Source organism: Rhinolophus sinicus, chromosome 3, assembly GCF_057876585.1.
Source record: "Rhinolophus sinicus isolate RSI-liver-muscle chromosome 3, RSI-T2T, whole genome shotgun sequence".
Classification (NCBI taxonomy): Eukaryota; Metazoa; Chordata; class Mammalia; order Chiroptera; family Rhinolophidae; genus Rhinolophus; species Rhinolophus sinicus.
Window position 1 is genome coordinate 197,712,692 of NC_142503.1, and position 17,433 is coordinate 197,730,124.

The 17,433-nt window shown below is 44.0% G+C and overlaps 1 protein-coding gene and 1 long non-coding RNA gene across 3 annotated transcripts in view; one reads left to right on the plus strand and one right to left on the minus strand.

Moving 5' to 3' along the window:
• Positions 1-998: 998 nt before the first annotated feature.
• EVL (Enah/Vasp-like) overlaps positions 999-17,433 on the plus strand; it is a 141,310-nt gene continuing 124,875 nt past the window's right edge. Inside the window, exon 1 of one of the 2 annotated variants that reach the window (XM_019751597.3) lies at positions 999-1,512. In XM_019751597.3, the coding sequence (XP_019607156.2) occupies positions 1,508-1,512 (5 nt within the window). In that variant the 5' untranslated portion in view covers positions 999-1,507. The remainder of the gene's footprint in view (positions 1,513-17,433) is intronic. The other variant, XM_074326938.2, reaches the window with a different exon arrangement.
• LOC141570806 (uncharacterized) lies at positions 8,651-10,312 on the minus strand. Its single transcript, XR_012495259.2, has 2 exons — positions 9,816-10,312; positions 8,651-8,878 (listed from the first exon to the last, which is right to left on the minus strand). It is a non-coding gene; the product is annotated as an uncharacterized LOC141570806 (long non-coding RNA).

Consider the following 17,433-nt stretch of genomic DNA (forward strand, 5'->3'; position numbering starts at 1 on the left):
CGCACTGGGATTCTGAGTCAGAAAAACCTTGGCTGGAGAAGTGTCTCCACCACTTCCTGTATCTTGGGCAAAACACTGCAACTCTGAGCCTCTTCCCAATCTGGGCCAGGAGTGAAAATCAGCGACCCTTCACTGCCCACCTACTGTATGCCAGGCACTGCCAAATGCTTGATACGCTCTCGTTCAGACCCAATTTTTAAAAGGTAGATATGATTTCAATGTTACTGTGACAGAGAGGGAACGGAGCAATATTGAGAAAGCACAATGAACTATGTCTACTTAAATATGGGGAGTGAGACCCTGAGGGTTTAGGGTTTCCAGCCAGCAGTGAGGATCACTACGTTTTAGAAAGGATGGGGATTTAACAACCAGAGAAAACCTGAACGACCTACTTTGTGCTGTGTGTTATAAACGTGATTTTTCACAAGCTATGGTTTGGGGACATTAGGTGGGGCTCTTGTTAGACTGGGGGAGGTCCTTCAGGTGTTGGTATTGTCTCAAAGCTGCGACTCCCGGTCCCAGCCTTGGCTTTTTATTGACAATGAAAGGGTTCAGTAGTCAGTGACCTCGACGCCCATGGGATCCAGGGTGCCCCTGAGTCCGAACAGGCGAGGCGCACTGCAGGGCCGGGGGTAGGGAGAAGTCTCTGGCCACCACACATAGGTAGATGTTAACGCATGGACATCTATCAGTGCAGGGGGTGCCCAGCATGGGGAGGGTGGGGTGCACAGCTCTCCACGTGCGGGCCCAACGCTTGTTCCCTTTAAGCCCCGCCCCACCCAAGGCTCCGTCTCACCTTTTACGGTCCCGCCCCTCCCGTATCCGCCCCCGAAGTCCGCCCCTCCCCAGCGGCCCTGCCCCTCACTGCTCGCCCTCCGGCCGAAGCCCCGCCCCTCCCGTATCCACTTCTCACAGCTCCGCCCCGCCTCTTACAGCCCCGCCTCCCAAGGCCCCGCCCCTCGCAGCTCCCGGGTCCCCTCTCCCGGAGGCGCGGCTGTGGGGCCCCGCGCCTTTTGTGTCGGGATTGGACCGCGGCGCGCGCTCTCCCTTCAGCGGCCGCGGGTGAGGGACGCACGCGCGCGTACCCCTCAGCAGGCGGAGGGACTGGCCCTCAGTCTCGGCCGTCGGGCTGAGCGCGTCCTCCCGCCTCTCCGTCAGCGGACCAGGGGGTCGCCGCCCTGAGTCTCGGGCGGGCGCGCGCGCTCTCAGGACGGCCGGACCCGGCGGCGCTCGCCCCCTCCCCTCCCTCACACTTTCCCCGGCGCAGCGCGCACACGCCGGCCCGGGCACGCGCCCGCCAAGATGGCAGGGGCCGGGGCCCAGCTGTCAGGCGCCGCGGCCGCAGCCCTTTCCCGCAGCTAGCGGCCCGGACGCCCGCCCCGAGAAGATGAGCCTCCGCTGCTCCCCGCAGCCCAGCGAGACGCGGAGCCGCCGCGCCCGGGGCCGGCTCCCCCGCTAACGCCCCGCACCGCGCCCTCGGCCCCGCGCGCCCGCCCCGGCAGCGACAATGAGGTGAGCCGCGCGGGCGTCTCGGCGGGGCAGGAACGCGGCGGGCGGCGTCCAGAGCGGGGCATGGATTCGGGGGAGTCGTGGGGGCGTCGAAAACGGTGGGAGCGCCCGGGGGTGTCGGGGTGGGCGGCGCTCTGGAGGAGCGGGCGGTGCCGGCCTCTGCAGCCCGCGGGAGGCACTTGTAGGGTGTAGGGTGGGGGCGGCCGACACCCCGGCAGGTGTGGCCGCGCCCCGGCCGCGTGGTGGCACAAGTTGGCCGAGTGTCGGATCGGTGGCTTCCAGCCACGAGGAGGCCGGCCCGAAGCCCCTTAGCCTCCGTCTCGCGGGCTCTCCCCCTGGGCGAAGCCTCCGCTGTGCCGGTGCTCAGAGCCGCGTTTCGTCTCGTGAAGTGGTGCTCTCCTTCCATCTGGAGCTGCTTACTCCCTTCCTCTCCCCTTTCTCATCCCCTTTTCCTTTCTTCTTGCACTAAAGTGCACGACCTAAATCGTCCCACTCATTGATTTATCGCCCAGCCGGGGGCCTGCTGGTTATCAGGTCAAGAAATAAAACATTACCGGCAGCCAGGAGCCTGAAATTCCTGCTCCAAAGGTAACCCAGTCCTGACTTTGGGGGGATAATCACCTCCTCGTCTTTTTTCTCTGTGTAATTTTACCTTCTAAACACATATCCCAGAAAAATTATAGTGTCACTAGTTTCATTTTGCCTGTTTTGTGCACTTTATGTAAATGAAATAATGCAATATACTTTGGTGTCTGGCTTCTTTCACTGGAGATGTTTTTGAAATTCATTTCTTCTGTTGTAACTGTTCATTCTTACTGATCTCTAGTATTTCATTGTATGAATATACCACAATTTATCCATTCCAGTGTTGGTAAATATTTGAATTGTCTCTAACTTTTGGCTATTAATAATAATGATGTTATGACTACTCTTATATGTCTTCTAGTGCATTCGTTTCTGTTGGGTATATACCCAGTGGAATTTCTATCTCGAAAGATACACATATCGTGAAATTTAGTAGATAATACTGTACCAAGTTGCTAAAATATTTGTGCAAATTGTGCAAATTTACACTCCTACCAGTGTGTGAGTGCTTATGCTTCCCATCCATACCAACACTTGGTGTTGTCAGTCTTAAAGTTTTAGCCATCCTGGTGAATATGAAGTGGTGTCCCATTGTGGTTTTGAATTGCAGTTTCTCGCTAATGAAGTCGAATATCTTTTCATGTTTATTTGGTACCCTCTTTTATGAAGTGCCTGTTCAAATGTCTTGCCTAGTTTTCTTTTGGGGTTTACATGCCTTTTTCTTCCTAACTTGTAAGAGTTCTATTCGTAAGTCTATAACATCTTCTAGGAATCTTACCGTTTTGCCTTTCAGATTAAGATCTACAGTCCACTTGGAATTGATTTTCTTTTCTTTTTTTAAGATTTTTTATTGGGGAAGGGGAACAGGATTTTATTGGGGAACAGCGTGTACTTCCAGGACTTTTTCCAAGTCAAGTTGTTGTCCTTTCAGTCTTAGTTGTGGAGGGCGCAGCTCAGCTCCAGGTCCAGTTGCTGTTGTTAGTTGCAGGGGGCGCAGCCCACCATCCCTTGTGGGAGTCGAACTGGCAACCTTGTGGTTGAGAGGACAGGCTCCAACCAACTGAGCCATCCGGGAGCTCAGCGGCAGCTCAGCTCAAGGTGCCGTGTTCAATTTTAGTTGCAGGGGGCGCTGCCCACCATCCCTTGTGGGAGTCGAACCGGCAACCTTGTGGTTGAGAGGACACACTCCAACCAACTGAGCCATCCGGGAGCTCAGCGGCAGCTCAGCTCAAGGTGCCGTGTTCAATCTTAGTTGCAGGGGGCAGAGCCTACTATCCCTTGCGGGACTCGAGGAGTTGAACCGGCAACCTTGTGGTTGAGAGCCCACTGGCCCATGTGGGAATCGAACCGGCAGCCTTCGGAGTTAGGAGCATGGAGCTTTAACCGCCTGAGCCACCAGGCCAGCCCCTGGAATTGATTTTTGTATAACTTGTGAAAAAGCGGTCAAATTTTATATTTTTACCAGCACCATTTATTCAGCACTGTTAATCCAAAAGGTCATCTTTTCCCCATAACTCTGCAGTGGCACCTTTGTCATTTTCCTTTTGGGGTCATTTTCTTTCCACCTGAAAAATACCCTTTAGGATTTCTTTAGTGCAGGTCTGCTAGTGACAGATTCTTACAGTGTTTGTTTGCAAATGTCATTTATCCCTCATTTAAAACAAAACAGGTTTATTGAGATATAATTCACATACCATAAAATTTACCCACTTAAAGTATGCAGTTCAGAAGTTTTTGGTATTTTCAGTTATACAGCCATTACCATAATCTAACTTAAGAACATTTTTCTCCATTTTGAAAGGTCTTTTCAGTATTTATAAAATTCTCGGTTTGCTAGTGTTTCCTGTTAGCACTTTAGAGGTATCTCATTATCTCTGACTTGGATTGTTTCTGTTGAGAAGTCACTTGTCAGTCATTCCTTTGAGTGTAGTCAGTCTTTTCCTTAGGCTGCTTTTAAAATGTTTTCTTCATCTTTGGTTTTTAGCAGTTTTTCTATGCTGTCCCTACTATGGAATTTTTTTTTTTTTTTTTTTTTTTTTTTTTTTTAAGGGCTTCTTGAATCTGTGGCTTCATGTCTTTCATTATTTTGGGAAGTCATCAGTCATTAATATTTTAAATATTGCTTCTGCCTCATTCTCTCTCACCTGCCTTCTGGGACTACAATTATACATGTTAGAACATTTCACTATATCTTCTGTGTCTCTTAACCTTCCTCCTGTATTCTCTGTTTGTCTCTCTGTCCTTCATTCTGGTAATCTTCTCACTTAACTTTTTCTCTTCTGCTCTGAATAATCTGAATTAAATCTATCAATTGAGTTTTTAATTTCATTTATTATATATTTTGCATTCTTTATTTTCCATTTGGTTATCGTTTTATAGTTTCCAGGTATCTCCCAAAATAATTAATTTTGTCTGTTATCTCCCTAAATATAGTGTGTATAATTATCTTCAAGTTTGTCTGATTGCGGCAGTATGTGTGAGTTATTTACAGTATCTGTTTCTGTTGGTTTTCATTCATATTGTCTTATCTTCTCTTGTGCCTCGTTGGTGGTATTTGATTTTTTTGTTTGCTTGGTTTTTTTGATTGTGTACTGGACATATTTTCAAAATTGTTTGTAGAAATAATTTAAGGCCTGAGGTGATGCTTTTCTTTTCTAGAGATAATCACATTTGCTCTGTCAGGCAGATGGGGCATTACAATCTGGGTCACTTCAATGCTGTTTCAAGGATTGAGATGTTTCTAGGCTGAGCGCAGCCCTTGTGAGAGCCAGCCTGTTCTGTTCACCTTTACTCCTAGTGTTCAGCTCTTCACTAGCACCTTCACTCCCCAACCCAATGCCGGCTTTTAGCATTCCTTTTGGAATTGGCCAACACCCCCAAGAAAAGTAGCTTCAAATACTGAGTTCTCCTTCCTGAGCCTCTGACCTGACATACCTTCCTCCCTCAAGCCTGTAAGCAGATATTTATTCTGGTTTTCTTCCCTCTGCTTTTCTAGTTGTCTTCACCTGGAAGATTGTTCTGGTTTTCCTAGTCCATGGGTACTGGAAATAAGAGTCCCTGATGTTTGCCTTTTCAGGGGCAGTTTGAGTCGATTTTCAATTCTGGAGAAGAGTGAAGCTGCCAGGTTTCAGAAGTTGTGGAGGATAATAACACTTATTTTCTTGTGTTCTGTCATAGCTATGCTAAGTTGTCTCTGTCAGTAAAAAGCTCTGGAATCAAGATAATTTTAAGAGTTAATCTTTAATTCCTCTTAATGTATAATTAATTGAAAAAAATGGCGGTTTAGTTCAGATCATTACTGTAAAGCAAAGGATTTTAGAAGCAGGTGCTTTCCTCTCTTTTTTCTATATTTCTTTCGCCTGTCTTGATTTCCTTAATTGTTTATTTGATAAAGATTACCATTTATCTGGTCCTCTTGAATAGAACATTCAATTTTTTGATCAACAATAGAATAGCACTCTTTTGGGTCAGATTTTTTAAAAAGACATAGATATAGAAATGAAAGTTCTTAAATTGTTTTTCCAAGATGAGTCACTCAGTTATTCTTTTTTCTTTAAGTCATTTGTTTTTTTACACAGATTTTTAAAAACGCTGCTGACGTGGTTTAACATGGTTCTCTGTTGCACACTGTTTATAGTTAAACATCTATGCGTGTATATTTCCATGCGCCTCAAGTACTTGGCTTTTGCAAGTGGACCTAAATGTGTCAAGGGGTTCTATTCATTAACGTCTGTTGTCAACTCATTTGATTTGGATATTTATAAGCAATTTGGTTCATCCATGAAAAACACTTTCCTTTTTGTTCAATCCTGAATTTTTAGAATGAAAAGAACGTCATTTTACTTGTTAGATAAATCTCAGGGGAGTGCATAGATGTGACCTATTGATACAGGTCTGGAATATAGTCTCCAAACTCGCCTTTTAAGGAGTGGCTCAGAGAGGCATAGGCTGGAGAGGCATTCAAACAAATACACTGAACACTTGCGGCACATGTCCACACATTTTAGCAAAACAGTCCTGTTGAATCAAATTACTCAGACAATTAAGGCTATGTCTGGTTTTTTCTTTATTTTCTCATCATTGCCTGAATTCTTATTTCCCTTTTTCTAACAGACCTTAATGTATTTTCATATCTTCATTCAGAAACCATTTTTTGAGGGCTTACTATTGCCTGGTACTGGATTATATGGATAAGGAGGTAGAAAGAACCAGACCTCCCTCTCCCTCAAATGCCCATCCCTAAAAGGTTTGCAGAAATTGACTAGATCCCTTCTTTCTGCATCCCTTTTCTATTACAAAACAAAACAAAACACACAGTATGCAACATATCTCTGTATACGTTAGTCATTTGTCTGTTGGGAACAGTCTCCAGTAAACATTCTCGCAATCTCCCTTTTATCTTTTAAAGATTTGATATGTAGAAGTTTGAAATTTTTATGTCATTAAGTCATTTTCTTTGTGTGTTTTTCCATCACTTCTTATGTTTAAGATAGCATTCTTCTGGAAGATTGGTTAAGTATTAAGTTGTTTTTGTTTCATATACATGAATATTTAAAAATTCATTCTTTAAATTATCTGGAATATGAGCTAAAGTTCAAAATTACATTTTTCTTCAAAATTGCTGATCAGGTACTTGACTATATCCATAGATATATGACAAATATCAGCCATGTTTTCTAAGTTGAATGGCAGTGCAAACGTCTGGATCCAAAAATCCTCTGTAGGGGTGCCTGGTTGCAGGTGGTAACATCTGAGTGAGGCTCATCTCCAATCCTCAGAAAGCTTCCCCGCCTCTGTCAGGACCAGCACTGTGTATGGAAGGCTTGGCCAGACCAGCATCTTGCAGGTCTGGTTATGTGCCAGGGAACTGCATCATCTGAGCCAACGGCACCCTATTAGTCTTGGAGTTACACAGAATGCAGTGTGATTGCAGGGTACAGTATAAGATACAGCTCTTGTTTACTGCTGTTAGCCTGCACTCACTAACGCATGGGGTCCAAGTGCATTTTGGAACTTGGTGCTGCATGGGGCAGGGGAGCACGTCTCTAGATGTCTTTAGAGGTCATGTTAGGAAGACCCGCTATAGGTGCAACGGGCCTTCTGTGGGTATCTCTCTAGGCTCTTCTCTTGTTCTATCTACTCGTTTTGAGGCCAATGCCATTGTCATATTTACCTTGTGGACAATGAATTTTAATTTGAGCAACTTCATCCTTTTATTAAAGTAATGTCATTTTGAAATTTACTTATTTGGTAGATTTGTTTGTATCTAGTTATGTAAACAAAAAATTTAGACCTAGTTTTATAATTGTACATGAAAATAAATTACATCGGCATTGTTTCACATAAAGATTTCTTCTCTTTGAAGGGAATATGTGTACTACACAAGTTTAAACCTGGCAGTAGACTATACGCTTGATGACTCCGAGTTATTGAATGACTACCGTGTTTCCCTGAAAATAAGACCTAGCCAGACAATCAGCTCTAATGTATCTTTTGGAGCAAAAATTAATATAAAACCCGGCATATGATATGATATGATGTGATACGATATGATATTATATTATAATATACGACCCAGTCGTATATTATAGTAAAATAAAACCGGGTCTTATATTAATTTTTGCTCCAAAAGACGCATTAGAGCTGATTGTCCAGCTAGGTCTTATTTTTGGGGAAACACAGTACATCAGAAGTGCTATATAATGTGATGGTAACTTAGAGAAGAGCACGTCCCACTGACATCAGGGTTATTAGGGGAAGGGCAGTGGTACCTCGTCAAAGGTGGAGTCTTCTCTTTCCAAGCCCAAAAGGAAAGATCCCCTTAGAAATATTTTCTCTTTAAAAAAATAACTTTGTTTTCTGATTTAAATGTGGTATATGTTGAATGTAAGGAATGAAAACATAGAAAGATATAAAAAAGACAATAAAAACAGCATTGAGGATGTTAACTGAACTTACTGCAGTAATCATTTCACAATATATGTAAATCAGACCATTATGCCATATTCTTTAAGCTTATACAGTGTTGTATGTCAATTGTGTATCAATAACAGTGGAAAAAAATAAAAGCCACCACTTAAAAAAAATCTGCATTGGTCCTGCTGGTCAGGGATAATCACAGAAAACGTGGTATAGTTCCTTTAATTTTTTCATGTATAAGTGTAACATTTTCACAAACTTGATATTGTACTGTGCATTTGTATTGGGCTTTTACATTTAACATACATGCATTTCCCCTTTGGTAGATATTTTTTGGAAACATTGTAAATAGTTGGACAGTAGTCTATCACGTGGTATCATGGTATACCATAATTTATTTACCAGTACCCCAGTTTTAGGACAGTTAGCTTGTTTTTAGCATTTCATCATTGAAAATGCGACAATGATAAATGTCTGTGTATATAAATCTTAGGGTGCGTCTCTGATTATTTTTAATAAGATAAATTAGCAAAATGGTATTATTACTGATACCAAAGGGTGTAAACATTTTTTAAGCTATTAATACATATTATACGAATGTTAATTTTAAACAAAGAAGAGAGAAAGAGATAAAGTTATGAAAGGAAGTTTATTTCTGGTCTTAATTTGGAGGTTCCTCCCTCACCCCCCAAAAAAGCAAAGGAAGGCCTGGGAAGGAATCAGAAGGGAGTGGCTTGGCTCCGTCTGCTCACCAGTGGAGGGAGCCCTTTCCCGAGTCCTCTGTAGCTGCTGTGTGTGAATGTGGACGGTCTGTCTTCAAGGCTGTGAGAGACGTCTTCAGCTCCTCGCTTTGGGGTTAACGTAGCTGTGAATGAAGTTTTTGTTTGTTTCTAAATTTTGAGTTAGGTCACAGGTAGCCCCCTGTGTTCTAAACAGGTCGGATTTTGGAATCAGGCAGACCTGGGTCCTGCCCCAGAGCCACTCCTAACCAGCCAGCTGACGTCGAGCGGATTACTTAACCTTTATGAGCCTCCATTTCTCAAACATAAATGAGAAGGTGTGTAAGAGGCTTCCGAAACCAAGCTCTTCTAAGGGAACTTGTCCACTGTGTCTAAAGGTACTTGGCAAAATGTGTCTTGAGAGCTTTACAGAAGAGCTTCCCAGGGTTTTGTGAGGATCACACGGGAACCCATAAAAAGTTCTTCCCGTATATGTTCAGCAGTGGTTCGTTATCTACCTTCCCCACCACAATGCATTCTATCTGTGAGGAAGACAAACCCTGGAAAATGCGGGACGATTCTGATTTCAAATAGTCTGCCCTTTTGTCAGCTCATTATATAACCTATCATCTACCATATGTGGTAAATTTTTGGTTTGGAAACCACAATTGCTATTGATGCTTCAACATCTAAAAAAGATTCAGGGACATTCTCTTTAAAAGACACAAAATAGAACTATTGAAATTAGAAAAACAGGGGGCATGTTCTTTTAGGGTAGAGCTAATTTTACCAGAAAAATTAGGTGTGTTACTGCAGTAACACATTTATCTGTGGAATTCATGGAGGCCCTGGCAAAAAGGGAAACACTAGCCAAGGTGTGTTTCTCGTCCTGTAGTAAGACAGACTCGCCTTCGTAGACCTCTAAAGACGTGGTTTCCGAGTATCTTTAGAGACAATGGGCAACTTCTCACAAGAGCTTGGCTGTGGAAACCTCTTACACACCGTCCCCAGTCCGTTCCCCCGTGCTAGCTGTGTTTGCCCTGCACCCCTTCCTTACAAGCTTCCAGCACCCTCAAGTGTTACCTGGGACGCGCCCTCCTCTCTGGGGCCTCTTCGTGGAGCTGTGTCTATTGCTCTGATCTGCTCTTCTCCATTCTCTCGCCCAGAATTCTGAAGCCACAGAAGATCTGATGGACTAATTCGTGAGCTGACCAAAGTCTGCTGCTTCCTGTTCCTCTTCACCTTGCTCACTTCTTAGCCTTGAAATCTCTGTTTAAATGCTGCTTCCTCCGGGAGGCAGTTTTTGTCTCCTGGCCTGGCTGAGGGCCCTTCCTGGTTATTTGCCGCCGTGGCATCTCATATTTCCTCTTCTGTAGCTCTTTATATTTGTACTTACTTACGTGTTCCTCCTACACTTCCTAAACGATTGTGCTCTGTGGATCTCTGGGGCATCCCTAGAGCTTAGCACTGCCTGGCACTTGGTACTTGCTGCATAAGTACTGGCACTGGCACCAGTACCTAAAATGGACAGTAAATCACGCCATTCATTCCGCTTGGCATGGGTCCTTCCAGATACGACATTCCAGGCCACCCCCCCCAAACGGTTGAAGCTGACGTCCAAGATGAAAGCTCTTTCGTTCTGTGCTTAGTGAATCAGTGCATTCCTGGGGTGACAGCACTTGCGGCTGTTGTTTCCGTACTGCTGCCGTGAGACATGATGTGTTTGTGGATGTGTGGAGGGATTTATTTTTCTGTTATTTCTTTGTAAGGACATTATGCACTATAGCTCTCAATGTCCCGGATGTTCCTTACACTTCAATGTGCGTAGGAATCATTGTGTATATGGCCTTTCAAAATGCAGGTCCAAGCCCCACGGCCAGGGAGGGAGGAATGCTTTTTAAAACTCCTTTTTTCTCTTTTTATTAATAGACTTTGTATTTCAGAGCAATTTTAGAGTTACCGAACAATTGAGCAGATAATACACAGTTCCCATCCCCCTCCCACGTATACAGAGTTTCCCCTGCTAATGTCTTACGTGGTACATTCATGGTACATTTTTTATATTTAATGAACTAATATTGATACATTAGTATTAACTAAAGTCCATAGTTTATTCAGCTTTCCTCTTCTCCTCTAATGTCCTTTTCCTGTTCCAGGATCAGGACACCACACTGCATTTAGTTATATCTCCTTAGACTCCGCTGGGCTGTGATACTTTTTCAGACTTTCTTGAATTTTGATGACTTTGACTATTTTGAGGCGTACTGGTTAGGTATATTGTAGGATGCCCCTCTACTGGAATTTCTACTGGAATTCTCTTATGTTTTTCTCATGATTAGACTGGGGTTATAAGTTTTAGGGAGGAAGATCACAGCCATAAAGTGCCATTTCATCACATACGAAGCGTAGATACTACCGGATTTATGATGCTGAAGTTGACCTTGATCACCTGGCTGAAGTAATGTTTGTCAGGTTTCCTCATTGTCAAGTCACCTTTCATTCCCCTTTTCTTACTGTCCTCTCTTCAAGAAAGTCACTATTCACAGCCCACACTTTGAGAGTAGGGAGTTATGCTTCTCTTGATGAGTGTGTTTTAAATTTGAATAATTAAGTATTTATTTTTATGTGTATTAAAAAAATAAAGCATCAACTGCGTGGTATTTTAATTGGGTTGCCCAGAAAGCTATACCCGAGACAAAGGCTCATGTGAGGGGAGTTTTGGAGGGGACGTGACTTCTGGGAGCAGGAATGAGGGGAGGGGAGTGAAGTGGAAGGAGGGAGAGCCAGTATGAGCATTCATCATGGATTAGGCTGATATTAGGCGGAGAAAGGGCGAAGCATGTGTCTACTCGCTGCGTCTTCATGTGACAAAGGATTGTGCCAGCACCCACAGGTGTTCACGTGTGGGTACTGAGCGGGCTGCCGTGGCACATCTGGGGCAGAAGCAGAGCCCATGCAGCAGGGACGGGAAGCAGGTGAAGCCAGGGCAAACTGGTTGCCTCACAGGTGACGGATAAGAAACAGGTGAGGCAGGAGGCGCTGAAATGGTATAGAAGTTCTTAATGCAGGTGAGTTTGTGCATATTGTTACTGAATGGGAGGTAAACAGATTTTTCTGCAGTCTTTTCACTCATTGCTTCTTGATTTTCAGTAATATCTCTAAAGTTTTCTACACGCCTAGGTTGAATTCACCTATGTTTTTTCTAGTACTTGTATACATAGTTTTTTTCTTTTTCTTTGTTTTTTCAAACATTTAAATCTCTGATCCATTTGGAATTATATATATGGTTTGAGGCTGAACCCAGTTTTATATTTTTTCTGATTTTTCAGTAAGCCTAGTACCAGTTACTAAAATTTCAATTTCTCCCAGTGTTTTGAGATGCTGTCTTTTGTCATATTTAATTTGACCTATTTCTGAATTTTCAGTTGTGGTCCACTGGTCTGTATTTCTTTGTGTGCCAATACCTCACTTTTAATGAAAGAGATCCTGTAATATGCTTTAATATTCAGTAGGGCTAGTATTCTCTTATTGTTCTAGTGAGTTGATTTTAAAGAAAAAGATTAGGTAATATAGCATTCATGTTAAACAGACGTGACAGAAATCATGAATGACCAAAGTTTGGGAAATATCATTGTAACCCAAAGGAAGGAATCCAGGAAGGTATGATTCAGGCATCTAGATGTCCCTTAGGAGAATTCTCATTCGTGACATGATGCCTGTGGCTTTTGAACTTGAATCCAAAGAGGCAGGAGTGAGACAAGAGATCACGTACAGGCAGTGTGACTTTTCAGGACAGGATTGTCAGCACGTCAGGGCCCCTCTACCCTTAGACACCCTCCCCCCGAATTATTATTGAAACCAGTTTGTTTTGGAGGTTTTTGACCTGTAAACAAATACTCATTTGTAAAAGCATAGAACGTGAGACTCAGAAACTTAGAGATCCTCTAAGCCCAGCGGTTTTTAACCCTTACTGGGCATCAGAAACACTTGAAAAGGCCTCATCCCCGTCATCCCCCCAATGCCGGGGCCCGACCTCAGAGATTCCACGAGTCTGGTGGAGTTGTTTGGTTTAGCTTTGTCGTGTTAAAGTGTCTAGGTCATTAACTGTGCAGCCAGCGCGGGGACTGCTGAGCTGGCCCCGGGCTCAGGCCCAGGCTGGTTCACGCAGCACGGTGGCCCTGACACCTCGCAGTACACCTGGGACGTGCTGTGTGCTCAGGCGGCGTTTGCTGGGTAGTGAATGTATGGGCCCCTCATTTCACAGATGAGAAAACGAGACTCCAGCGGTCACTTGCTGGGGCACAGGTAATGGGGTGATAGGGCCATGAAGCTCTTTTTCTTTCTTTTTTTAATGAAATTGAATTTATTTATTTATTTGTTTATTTATTTATTTATTTTTTAACAGGACTTTATTGAGGAACAGTGTGTATTTTTCCAGGATTTTTTCCAAGTCGTTGTCCTTTCAATCTTAGTTGTGGAGGGTGCCGTTCAGCTTCAAGTTGTTGTCCTTTCAGTCTTAGTTGTGGAGGGCGCAGCTCAGCTCAAGGTGCTGTGTTCAATCATTAGTTGCAGGGGGCGCTGCCCACCATCCCTTACGGGAAATTGAACTGACAGCCTTTTGGTTGAGAGCACACTGGCCCATGTGGAAATCGAACCGGCAGCCTTCGGAGTTAGGAGCACGGAGCTCCAATCGCCTGAGCCACCGGGCCGGCCCGAAGCTCTGTTTCTTATGTCTGTTCTTTTGTTGTTTTCACTCTCCTCCATGTATATTTGACCCTTTAGTATGGACAAATGTAGGCAAGAGCAGTTGTTGCCTTGACTGGTGTGTTGTCCACTTTTGTGACCTTGACCTTAGCTCCCCTCACTCAGTACAGCAAGAACTTGGGAGTGAGCTTTAGACTCGGTGGTGAGGTAACTGGACCGGGCTGAAATTGCAGCCCGTGTTCAGTGTCAGGCAGGTGGGGGAGGTGGGACAGAGGAGCAGGAGGCGAGGGCACAGGGGGCTCACATTCCGTGTGTGTCCACTGTGTGCCGGGCTCCGAGCCTAGGACTTGACAGCTGCCTCATTCTTTGAGGGGAGCCGAGCTCCACACCCCCAATTCCAGCGATAAACCATGTTACATTGGAATGCGTGATGACATTACTTTTGATTAATGCTTTATCTTAACTGGGATTTTAGAGTTTCCGTTAGTCAACAGTAATTCCAAATCTGTTTTCCCACACCCCAAAGTGCTTCCTCCGTCTTGATTTGGGTAGTTTCCTGGGAAAGATTCAAATCTCAAAACTGCAAAAGTTGTGGAGAGAAACTAGAAAGAAACTTGAATGAAATTATGAGTGATTTGTGTTAGAAAGTTGCCCTCTGGTTTGGTTTTAAACAAAAGTTGTGTTGGATTTGGGGGTTCTGTTTCTGACAGGGGTTTTGTGACTTTATTTGGGCCAGTCCTGCTAAGAACAAGAGAAGGTGCAAAGATAAAAAAGAAAGTCAGGGGCAGCCGGATGGCTCAGTTGGTTGCAGCGTGAGCTCTTACTGATAAGATTGCCGGTTCAATTCCCGCATAGGATGGTGGGCTGTGCCCTCCAAGACTAGATTGGAGGACACCAACTTCACTTGGAGCTGATGCATCCTGGAAAAACACAGTGTTCCACAATATTGCCCAATTTAAAAAAAAAATTTTTTAAAGAAAAAGAAAGTCAGTTTGAAGGCATAGGAAGGCATAGGAAACAGCAGAAAATGTTTGCAGAGCCGACTTGGGAGAAGATGGATAGGTGAGCCTGGCATTCGGCGCTGTTTGCCCCTTGAAGCAGTTGTCAGCTGAGAAGATGATTAGAGCTTTAGGCACATTCATGGGACTGGGGAGACAAAGACATGTTCAGAGGCTGCCAAGTAGGGGTTTTCGTAAGGGCTGTGCTGAGCCAGAAGTAGAGGGGCCCCCTCAGGAGCTGGAGTACTGCTCTGAATCACCTCAGTATCTGGTTATAATAAGGTGTCCTGGCGTTGTTTTTACCCTGACCTACCTGCTTGTCAGAGCAAAAGCCTCTCTGGAGGAGCTTCAGATTATCTCTAGAGTTTTCATATACAATCAAATGATCAGATCTATGAGAAGATAAGTCAAAAACATAGAAGAAAGTTTAGACAGTGGGAATAGCCATAATGAAATCATTGGACTTGGATTTTAAAACAACTATGAGGAGTGTGTTTTAAGGAAATAAATTGTGTTGCCCCTTTGCTCGCTTACCCCAGCCACCCCAGCTTAGAGGCTCTGACTCAGACTCCAGACAAGAGTGTTTCTAGTTTGTCTGCAGTGGACAAGTGTGAACAAGCGTGTCTGCCACCTGTCCTCGGGTGTATTTGCACGCTTAGAAACATTTTGCTTAATCCCATGGTGGGTAGCTTTGAGGTTGGGACAGGAGAGAAAATGGGAGTGCTGCTTACAGGCTTTTAGACCTTCCAGCTAGAAGAGCCCCTGGAGGTCAGTGCTCTGACCTTGTGCCTTTTATCTCTGAGACAAGTGACCTTGTGATTGGTTGGGCGGTGCTAACACATGTGGCTGTCACTTTGCACAATAAAGGTGGTGTTAAATGTTTAATGTAAACATAATTTCAGTAAAAGTGAATACTTGAACACCATTTAAAAAATTTACCACAGTAAATGAATTTTTAAAAGTGATACATCTCTGTATTATAAATACATGATTACTCCTTATTGTCTGTTTTCATGTATCATACCTGCTTAAATTTTTACTTGAAAGATATATATTGAATATCTGCCACGTTGCAAGACACAGGTTAGGGGTGGGGCTACAGACACGAACCAGAGATGGGCCTTAAGGAGTAGACAGCCCAGAAGGGGAGCACGGGGCACGGAGATGAAAGGGGCAGGAAAGAGGTATGAACAACACAGGTGTGTGTGTGTGTGTGTGTGTGTGTGTGTGTGTGTGTGTGTGTGTTTGCAGTGGGCTGGGCTAGGGGATGTTGTCTTCTGTTCTGGTTCTCCCCTGTTGCACTTCTTTGAAATGGTTTATTCTTTCTTCCAGTTGGTTTTTCAGTTGCTTGAAGACCATGGTCTTCAGAAAGTCTTGCCTTATGGTAATTAAATGTCCTCATTTGTTCCAGTTATTCATGATTTTGAGGGCCTCCTTTCACTGAGCTTTGACCCACTAAAATCCATTACAATTTAAAATTTTAAATGCTCTAACTTTGGCTTGAATATGGAAAGATGTGGAGCCTGACACATAAATGAAACTCTTTGTACAAAACAGAAACACACCACACCTTGGAGCCTCTGTGCCTATGGACAGATTAATAGCAGATGTGTCCACTGGCATTGCTTTCGGTGCCAGCTGAGATTTCTAACTGAGCAGCTTTAGGGTACCGTTTATAAACACTTTCCTGAGAAGAAGGAAAATGCTTTTCTCAATTTGTGGTGCCCTGCATGACAGAACTGTAAACAGCAGAGTGAATCAGATGAAGAAAGAGTCTCAAATAGAAGAGCATCACTAGAAAGAGAACCAGCTCATCCTTCATGAGAGCCAAGAGTGGGCTGCTTCAGAGTGTCCAGGTCTGGGTGACGAGCTGCACAACTGCGAGTCACACCGATGGATAATCATTCACCTGATATTTATTGAGTTCACTCTGCTGATTCCTGGGCTATGAGTAGAAGACATGGTTTCCTACACATATAGCTTAGTCCCAAGGAAATAGAGCACAAGTGACCTCAAGTTCAGCATGCCTAAAACTGGACTCACTACCACTATATTTATGAGCAGTTGGTTTTTGACAAGGATGCCATTTTTCAGTGAGGAAAATAGCCTTTCAACAAACGCTGGGACAATTGAATATCCACGTTCAAAAGAATGAAGTTGGGGGCCTGGCCGGTGGCTCAGGCGGTTAGAGCTCCATGCTCCTAACTCCGAAGGCTGCTGGTTCGATTCCCACATGGGCCAGTTCCCATTCCTCGACTCCTGCAAGGGATGGTGGGCTCCGCCCCCTGCAACTAAGATTGAACACGGCACCTTGAGCGGAGCTGCCTCCCCAATGGCTCAGTTGTTTGGAACGTGTCCTCTCAACCACGAGGTTGCCAGTTCGTTTCCTCAAGTCCCGCAAGGGATGGTGGGCTGCGCCCCCTACAACTAGAAAATGGCAACTGGACCTGGAGCTGAGCTGCGCCCTCCACAACTAAGATTGAAAGGACAACTTGAAGCTGAATGGCACCCTCCACAACTAGGATTAAAAGGACAACAATTTGACTTGGAAAAAAGGCCTGGAAGTACACACTGTTCCCCAGTAAAGTCCTGTTTCCCTTCCCCAATAAAATTAAAAAAACAAAAAAGAATGAAGTTGGATCCCTATCTCACACCATATAAAAACGTTAATTCAAATTAGGTTATGAATAGGTTAAGAGCTAAAGCGTTAAATCTCTTAGAAGACATAAGAGTAAATCTTCATTTACTCTTTGGTTTAGGCACTGGTTTCTTAGGAATGATACCAAAATACAAATGATAAAAGAAAACAATAAATTGGATTTCATCAAAATTAAAAACTGAGTGCTGCAAACTGTACTGCGAGAAAGTGACAAGACAATTCATAGAATGGGAGAAGATATTTGCAAATCATATATCTGATAAGGGACTTATATCTAGAATATATAAAGAACTCTTAAAACTCAATAATAAAAGACAAATAACCCAATTAAAAAATTGGC